This window comes from Silene latifolia, chromosome 5 (genome assembly GCF_048544455.1).
Source record: "Silene latifolia isolate original U9 population chromosome 5, ASM4854445v1, whole genome shotgun sequence".
Classification (NCBI taxonomy): domain Eukaryota; kingdom Viridiplantae; phylum Streptophyta; class Magnoliopsida; order Caryophyllales; family Caryophyllaceae; genus Silene; species Silene latifolia.
In genome coordinates, this window is record NC_133530.1 from 28783843 (window position 1) to 28793698 (window position 9856).

Below are 9856 nucleotides of genomic sequence, written 5' to 3' on the forward strand. Positions count from 1 at the left end.
CAACGGTCACCACCTCCTCGGAGACATCGATGACCTCCACATGCTTCTTCCGGGGCCGTTGGGGTTGAAGAGGGAGTTGGGATTGACGCGTCGCCAACCCGGACGCGCCTTTGGTTTTCTCTTCGGCACGCCTCCGAGAACCCGTGCTTGAGCCGCCGCCGGATCCAAAGTGCCTTTTCACCGCTTGTCCATAAGTTCGTTGGGAGCCGTCTACGATCACGCGCGTCACCGAGGGTGCCGCTCAACGACGTTCCCGTCCTTATCAAGCCCTAACCTCTTCAAGGTCCTCTCGGCAGATCTGGCCAAACCGGTCCAAGAAGAAACCAGACAAGAACTACATAAAAGAAGTAAAACAAAGCTCTAAAAACAGGAGCATAACAGTAAAGATGGGCCTCACACCGACCCTACTCACCCTGGTTGAGGGCAGGTATGAGGCCGACGCGGCAACGCACTCATCCTCGAAGAATAATCCGAGTCGGGGGCACCCATCCCTTCTCAAAGATCAAACAGTGCATCGCCCGCTCCTCATCCGCACCAAGAGGAACCCTACTGGCATCCATCTTGAGCTTACTCGGGAGACCCATTTTTCACGCTCCTCTTACTCTCGCACCGCAAGTTGACTTGGTCTTTGGAAGGACCGGGGCGGCGGATAGTCATCCGGCACTTCGACATACACCCACCGCCCTTCCGGTCCTTGCGGAAGAAAGCTTATCAACGAGAGAGGACGCCCGACTCCATCTCGCACGCCGTACCACCCCACCTTACCGGAGTCGATGCCCGAAGATGATGAAGCCGGCGGAATAAGTTAACTGTAGGTACCTCCCCCTTAAAAAGACAGAGCCACACGAAGCCAACTATCGTCCTAATGGCCAACGGATGCAGTTGAGCCACGGCGACGTTCATAGCTTTGATGATGGCCGTGACGTATTTATTCAAAGGAAACCGGAGCCCATACACCAGGTGCCTGATATATACGCCGATATGACCGGAGGAGGGCACAGACCCTTTGACCCTCCCCGGGGATAACAATTTTGTACCCCTCACCGAAGTAGAAATGACCCTCGAAAAGAGTTCCACCGAACAATCGCGCGAATTTCTTGGTCCGGCACGGTCGGGGACTAGTCATGCAGGCCTCACCGTGATCCAGGATATGCGGCCTCTCTTCACCAGAAGGAATCCTTTCCTCACAGTCATCATCAACATCATCATCCTCCCAACCCTCCAAAGCTTTTGGATCGACTTCGGGAGACGGAGACCTAGGGCCCCCAGACCTTATCGGGATGGCGTCTAGCATCTCCTCCTCATCAAGACGCGACGGGGAACACCCCGTTGCAGGCTTACTAGGTCCGGCACCAGCAGAAGACATGTTTACAACAAAACTTACAAGTTAAAGAGAGAAATTTGTTTGTTTACCTTGAAGAAAAATGCTATGCCGGAGTAATGATTCCGAAAGCTAGAGAGAAGTTTCGTCAAAGAGGGCTAGAAAGAAGAAAAATTTGGAGAAAGTGAAATTGGTGCCCAATTTCAGGGATTAACTGCCCTATTTATAGGGGAAGGCCCATGAAGAAGGACCAATCAGGGCACAACCCATGAAACGCCAAACCAATCAAGAAACGGACACGTGTCGACATGCAACCACGGAATGTCAATCGTTGCAACAGTTGAACGTCAATCAATGCAACAGTGACCAAGCGTCTTCAACACGCCCCTTCAAATCTCTCTGCCTATTCATCTTCCTCAACAAATTCCTAAGTATCCGTTTCTCCGCCGGCCACATGATCAACCAAGCCAGAAAGCACCGGCCAGGGGGCAATCAGAAACAACCGGCACTCTCCACCGTGGTCTCAGCCAGCGTCATTGCCTTTTCCACATCGGATGTCCATTACACAACCATGTGGAGGGGGGATATGGTACGGCCATAATACGACCATGCCGGGGAAGAAGAAGCCGGGGCAGAAATTTTCACTTGCGCAGAATATACACTCAACATACATCGGAGCCCATACCACGGCATAGACTACGCTGGGGGCAAATTGATGGGGCATATTCTGCACCCGCTGACCAGTCAACATATTGAGCAAGGTCAAAGATATCCACAGCAAGTCAACGGCTTAGACAGCCTAACCGACGCAGCCTGTCTCTTGGGTCCCGGCTAGGGCAACAAGCCAGCCGAGGCACACATCCGCGAACTCATATCCAAGACCTCTCGGCGGTGAGTCAACAGGGCCCGCCGGCCTGCCATCGGTCCCTCGGCCGAGGGGTAGATCAGTCTTTCCACCTGCTAGCCACTTGGCCACTTGGCCACTACATGACAAAAAGGTGAAAGTCTATAAATACTCCTCAACTCTCATTGAGGAGGAGATCCACAATTTAACCTAAAATACATTATTCATCTGGTAATATCTCCTTTATCTCTCTACAACACGTACTTCGCCAAGTAACAACAACTTATCCCTTTAAGTTTACTGACTTGAGCGTCGGAGTGAGTTCGCTCCGTCCAAAGCCGAGCCCTCAGTTTGTTCATTGTTTCAGGAGACCGCAAGGAGGATTCAACCAAAGACGTCATTCTACAAGCACGGGTGGTAACAAATAACTGCTCTGGAATTACACCCGGAACAGTTACAATATTGCATGTAGGTTTGTTGATAGTAAGTGGGTCCTTATGTGTACTAATTTATTGTTATGTATATATTTTCTTTGTTTGTGGGCCCATAATATGAACCCTCACATTTTTGGTCTATTGTTATGAAGAGGTTTATTGTTAGAAAAGTTTGTATGTTGGATGATTTGGCATGAGATAAACCTCAAAAGAGGTTTGTCTATTGCTAATGCTCTTATAGCGGTTTTTGAAGTGTAAACGAGTGATCAAGAAGCTTGTGCTGTTCGATAGAAACTTTATGATTAAGGGATGAGATGAACAACCATTACATCAAATTTACTTGATTAACATTCTAAATTTTACTATCATTAAAGATTTTAAGGGGGTGTTTGGTTGGGGGGTTTGGAATGGAATGGAATAGATTCTACTCATTCCAGTGTTTGGTTGAAGCATTTTGGAATGGAGTTAGAATCCTGATGGATTCTAATTCCACACCAACCCCATGGAATCCCATACCCACCTCCTTCCCATGGATTCTAACTCCATTCCTTTGTTTTTATTTTTCTAATGAACCAAACATGATTTGTAAGGTATGGAATTAGAACCTCATACTGCTATGGTTTCTCATTCGAATCCATTCCATTCCTAAGTATTGAACCAAACGACCCCTAAACTCCCACTAACGGTTGCTTTGATGTATTAGTGTTATGAAAAGCAGTTATATCTTAATATAAGTACATCTAAGTGAAAGTATGTTAAGAAAGTTTGCTTGAAATGTTTATATAAGACGCCCTTATAAAAAGAAGTTGTGTTATATCATGCATTATTCATAGAATGTATAATTAAGTATATTTAGTTATTGTAATGGACTTCCTTTTAAAGTAATGGGTTAGGTTTCTTGGTGATCATTTAGGCTTTATACTTACCACACTAACGCTATTATGAGAGAGGTCTCTCACTAACATAACGAGAGACCGTCTCTTTTAAAAATTTGTGATCCATCAAAACCTCAATACTCAAACTATGGTAATTGACATGTATTTGACAAAATCTACCCTAATTGATTCGTAAAAGGACCTTTAATAAAGATTTATATCTAATATATCTATAGGGAATACGTTAGTCGTTATTTTGTGTAGAATCGTTATATATATTATAATATAGTAAGCGTAACTAATAGAGTACTGTATTAAATACGTTAGTCGTTATTTTGTGTAGAATCGTTATATATATGTTATATATATTATAATATAGTAAGCGTAACTAATAGAGTATCATATCAAATCGTTAATCAATTTGTAAAGATCTCGATTAATTTAATCACACAAGTATATCCCCTTACACCCTATTTGGTTAACATATATTAGTGAAATTAGTAAATTTCAGCTAAAAAAGTATATTGACCAATTAATCTACTAATTTCATATGTGTGTTAAACGACATATTCTGATAACATATTGGTCGGAATCTACTATATTTGAATATGCTGTTATTAGCAATATATTCAATTTATACATGAAAATAACCTAATTGTCTCATAAACTATTAATTACAAAACACTCTTTCTTAATTTTGCTAATCTAATTTGATAGTCAAATCCGTTACTAAAATCTATTAACCGTATTTTACTAACGTTATCGGCTATTATGGATCCGCTAAAATGAAATTTAAATCAAAGTATCGGTAAATAAATGACCGAGACGGAAAAATATGAAGGACCAAATTAGTGAGAAATGTCGGGAGTTTTGGTAATCACTAATACTAGAACCCAGTCAACTAATAATCACAATTAATCCCTCCTCGTCTTCTAACATTCACTTGACTCCACTCACCTCTACGCTGCTCATTCATTCATCTGATTTTCTCCCATTAATTTTTAAGGTATGGATCACTAAAATTACACATTTTTTTTAAGTTTTTTTTGTTCTTGGTATCATCTAAGATGCCTGATTTAACAATGATGTTCATGTATATATGCCCAATTTGCAATCTTTTTTAGCTGGGTTTTGTGTGATTAGCCCTAAGTTGTTATTGGTCATTTCTCCTTTCTTTGCTTTCGTGTAGCTCTGTGGTTTTAAATGATTTATATTGGCCGACCCCAAATCATTTTAGGACTAAGGCTCTTATGCTGTTGGTGGTGCTATTGTTTATTGCATCAGAGTTTTTGTTCAGATTTCTTCTTGGGTTTTCAATTTCTGCGGTAATAATAGCTAATTGAATTATGTTTCCTAGTTAAAAGTTGGGAACTTTGATTCAAATAGATTGCTTGCCTTCCATTTCTCACGTATTTCGTGGCATTTGGAGTAAATTAATCATCTAATAAATGATTTGGTATCTGGGTTTGGTCTTACTTTTCTGTTGATTTATAGTGATATTGAGTGAATAAAACTAGTTTTTTTTTTTGCTAGACTTGTAATCATCTTGTTTTCCATGGATTTGATTTTGATAGAGACCGAGTTGGCATTAAAAATAACATCTTATTGTATTGAAAGTATTTCAGAACTAGCATTGTGAACTTCCAATCTACTAGTTAATGTTTTTTTCATTGTATTCCATTGTCCTGGTCATTTTGTTTACCTTCGCTTTTGGAGCAAAAACCATGGGAGAGTAGGGAAATACTGTATTTTGGCTTGGTTTTCTGATGACAAGCAGTTTAGGATGCTAGATTGTATTTTTATTTTAATGGACACTCAGGAAATGGTCAATATATACATTAAATTAAAAGCAAAATGACTGTAGGTAAACAGATGACCTATATACTTGATGAACAGAATAGGTAAAAATTGCCGATTTCTAGAGAAGGAAACATGTGATGTCTTCTAGAGAAAGCACTATATGTGATGTGGATGAGGTCGAGGATATGATGAATATACAATGGTGGTGCAAAATTGAGATGTCTAGGGGTTGTACACTTGCATTTGTCACTTAAATGTTACTCCCTCCGTCCCGGTCATTTGTTGTCTTTTGGTTTTGGCACAAAGACCAAGGAAAGGGGGAAGGGTCAATTACTAAATGACATGTGGAATAAATTGAATGTAAATGACCAAATTACTCATCAAATTCATTCTTAAAATAGAAAGGACAACAAATGACTGAGACACCCCAAAATGGAAAAGGACAACAAATGACCGGGACAGAGGGAGTATTTAGAGATTTCTATAATGAAACTTCTTCACAAAAAATAGTTTACACTGCATTTAGGATGTCCTGTCTCTATATCTTGATTCTATTGGATTATATGTTCTTGATGCTTAATTACATATTGTCTGTTTTATTTTTTGCTCCACAGGTGCCTGAGTATCAGAAATTGCGAGATGAGACAATAGTAAACCTCTTGATAGTTGGCCACTCCCAAAATACGAACCCTCTAAAACCTCTAGAATTTTGAAATTATCCATCATTTACTATGGCAGACCACGATCACCACCAGCACCACCACCACCAACATCGACCTCACCGCTTATCTGTTCCACCACGTGGCTCCGTGCTCTCCACAACACGCCACCCTCTTGCATATCCTTTAACCCCAACTCCCACCCCTTCCAAACAACGGCACTCTCTATCGACGTCCACCAATAAGTCTTCTATCTCATTCTTATTCCTCCTCCTATTCTCCTTGCGGTCGCTTTACTCTGTCCTCCCTTTCCTTCGTTCCTCACCTTCTTTCTCTCTCTTTCCTTTCTCTTTCCTAGTTTGCCTTCTCTCCTTTCTTCTCACTCTCTTCTTCTCCCTTCTATCCAAACAACCTCGCATTGCAATCATATCTCTCTCCTCCCTTTCTCGGCCTCAGATCAAGCATCTTCTCTTTAAATCCCTTTGTCTCGCTATTGTGTTTCTTCTCCGGTTCCAGGCCCTGCGGTATTGTGGCACTGCTGCTATGATCTTGGCTGAAGTATCTGGGAATATAGCCTTCAGGTTCTGGAAGGATCAGGATAGGGATCGTGATGGACATTTTAAGGTTCGTGGGTTCGTCTTTTTGTTTCTAGGGTTATTCCTCTTGTCAGTGAGTTGGGATCGTATGAATTGTTTCCCACTGTCACGTAGTAACCTAGACAAGTTCTGGAGTTCGTCAATGGTGGTGGCTGATGGAAATTGTTTGAGAATTGGGCCTATGCTGCTTCCTTTTTTGTCTGGTTTTTTGGGTTGTTATGAGAGGGAATTGAGGAATTCCGGGGCTATTAGGTTATTAGGTAGAAAACGGGTTCAGGTGATTTCATTATTTTTCACCACAGCTATGCTTTTCATTCCTGCTGTCATCAATATGCTTATCTTTGAAGTTGAAGGTGGCAGTGTTTCTGTGATGAATCTCAGCTGGTCACTAGGGAACACAGTCTTATTTGGCGTTCTTCTGAATGAGTGGAATAGTGATGAGAAGTTAGTGAATCCCAAAGACTCTGAAAAGGAGTTCCTGATTACTTTTGTGTGTACTCTTGTCTTGGAGCTCATTTACTTCCCAGAGCTTTCACTCTGGGGATTGTTAATATGTGGTCTTTTGATCTGGGTTGCTATTCGGCAATTGAGCGGGGCTTTTGCAAAATATGTGGAGCTAGGAGCTGAATCTTCTGAAACATTTTCTGTGATGGTAATGAGGCCTATCCGCCATGTTTTGAGTGAACGTAAATCTCGTAAAATTGCACTTTTCCTCATGATCAATACTGGGTACATGGTCGTGGAATTTGTAGCAGGGTTCATGAGCAATAGCCTTGGGTTGATATCTGATGCGTGTCACATGTTGTTTGACTGTGCTGCACTAGCAATTGGGCTTTATGCCTCCTATATCTCACGTCTGCCTGCCAATAGCCAGTTTAACTATGGACGTGGAAGGTTCGAGGTGCTTTCAGGGTATGTAAATGCTGTTTTCCTGGTTCTGGTTGGAGCTCTAATTGTTCTGGAATCACTGGAGAGAATTCTGGATCCGCAAGAGATATCAACAACTAGTTTGTTGACTGTTTCCATCGGAGGGCTTCTTGTAAATGTTGTTGGTTTAATATTTTTTCACGAGGAGCATCATCATGCCCATGGTGGGGCTTGCTCTCATTCCCATTCTCATTCACATACTCCGAGTCATCACGAGAGTATAAATCACGTTAAGCAGCATGATAATATCTTAGTTTCCGAGGCAAAAAAATTTCCTGTTACAGGGGAGAGCCATGGTTCTCATCTTACGGTGTGTGAAGGTCATCACCATAAACCCAGCCAGAGTCATGGGCATCTTGACCAGAGGCACAGTCATGGGCACCCTGTCCATGATCATGAACATCATGATCATCACAGTCACAGCCATGGGGACAAGGAACACAATCATGTCCATGAACAGCATGACCACGGTTGCAATCATGAGCACCATGAACATGATCATGGTCGTCATCAACATGATCATGGACACCATGATCACAGTGAAGTGCACAATGACCATACTCATTCGGATAAACACAATCATGAAGGTGGTCATTCTGATGAACATCATTCCTGCGGTCACAGTCACCATTTAGATTCCAAGGTCACAGCCTCACATGAAAAGAAGCATCATCACAAACATATCGATCACAACATGGAAGGCATCTTCTTACATGTCCTAGCAGATACACTAGGAAGTGTGGGAGTAGTAATATCAACACTACTAATTAAGTATAAGGGATGGCTTGTTGCAGATCCGGCTTGCTCCATATTCATATCCGTCTTAATAGTGGCATCAGTAATTCCGCTGTTAAGGAACTCTGCAGAAGTTCTGCTGCAGAGGGTTCCAAGAGCTCATGAACAGGAACTGAAAGCTGCTGTGAATGATGTTATGAGGATGAAAGGTGTTTGCGGCGTTCAAAATCTTCACGTGTGGAGCTTGACTAATACCGATATTGTTGCCACTTTACATCTCCGGATCACATCAGAAATTGACAAAGCCGCAGCAAAAGATCGTGTCTCACATATTTTTCGTGATGCCGGGGTCAAAGATCTTACTCTTCAGGTAGAATGTGTCAAGGATTTGTAGTTGTAGATAACATTAACATACAGTAAATGTTTAAAATTTTGGTAATTTTTTCTAGCGATTTATTGTTTCTAGAATAAAATGCCCTTCTGCAATTATTTTCTTTGGCTCATACGTTCTGTTTCAATGGCGTTGGTCGTTCTGATCTCCCCCTCCCCGCCCTGAATCTCCTTGTCGGAAAAGTGTACAATATCTCAACTTTAGAGTTGTTCATTATCCAAAGTTCAAATAAGCTGGTCCAATCCGTCCCAATCCAGCTAGCCTGCTCACGTGTGCCGTAAAATCCAAGTTGAGCCTGACCGTTTCTGACCCAAACCGACATTCTATCACCCACATACTCAATTTCTCCACTAATATGTAACTTAGCAGAGTACTGAGTAACTACAGACGTAAACATTGACCGAAGTCGTTTCTTGGGCTCTGGCATTCAAAGCTTAATCCTGAATTCAATTCGCAAAACTGGTCAAGATAATGTGCAGGACATACTTTGCAGTTCACTCTTCCATAACGTTCCATGAATCTGCACATAGTACGCAAAGTCAATCAATATAGTAGTATCTACTCAATTTATACAACCTTTTTGCTCATTGACTTTGTAAGTTGGTATTATACTCCGTATATTTCTATTATTATAAATACTCAATCAAGGCCTCCTACAATCTAAACACAGTATAGTTTGCTAGCCGTAAAACATGGAGGGCTCTTCGATTAAGCTTGCTTTTCTACTATTTATTGTAGCTACTGCATCAGGTTGGTACCTTGCCTTTCTTTCCCACTTCTCAGTTTACTGCTGTTGTTTCTGCAGGAAACGGTCTCATTGTATAAAACCGTTCAAAAGTTAGCACGCCTGCATGCAAATATGCAATAGTATTGTGGCTTAACTAACAGTTCACGTTGCCATGTGCATTTTTTTCGTTTTTATTTAGCATAGTTTTGTATAAACTGTCTCAACAAAATCGTGTCAAAAGTTATCTTGTGAGTTTCAGGAGTAGCACGACTACCTGCAATAGTATTGTGGCTTAACGGTTCATGCATGTTAGCCAAATACGTTTTTTTTGGTAGGGCTACTATGTTATTTATGTAACTAAAAATTCGCAACTTCCTATGTAGTTCTTGTTCCATTAGAGGCAGAAGCGAGATGCAAGGAACACAAGCGGCCACGCAGCCACCATCACCCACACCCACACCCACACCCACACCCATACCCACCAACGCTTCCCCCATCACCACCTCCCATGCCATTGTCCCCTGCGCCAACACCAGCACCTTCAGGA

General features: G+C 41.8%; 1 protein-coding gene across 2 annotated transcripts; it reads left to right on the top strand.

Moving 5' to 3' along the window:
* The first annotated feature begins 4384 nt into the window (after window positions 1-4384).
* LOC141657144 (uncharacterized) lies at window positions 4385-8685 on the top strand. Of its 2 annotated transcripts, none has more exons than XM_074464283.1 (2): window positions 4385-4480; window positions 5889-8685. In XM_074464283.1, the coding sequence occupies exon 2, from the start codon at window positions 6006-6008 to the stop codon at window positions 8583-8585; it is 2580 nt and encodes an 859-aa protein (XP_074320384.1). In that variant the 5' UTR covers window positions 4385-4480; window positions 5889-6005; the 3' UTR covers window positions 8586-8685. The 2 variants fall into 2 exon arrangements, with proteins under 2 accessions (XP_074320384.1, XP_074320385.1); XM_074464284.1 differs by having other exon boundaries at window positions 4436-5530; window positions 5743-8685.
* Window positions 8686-9856: the final 1171 nt, after the last annotated feature.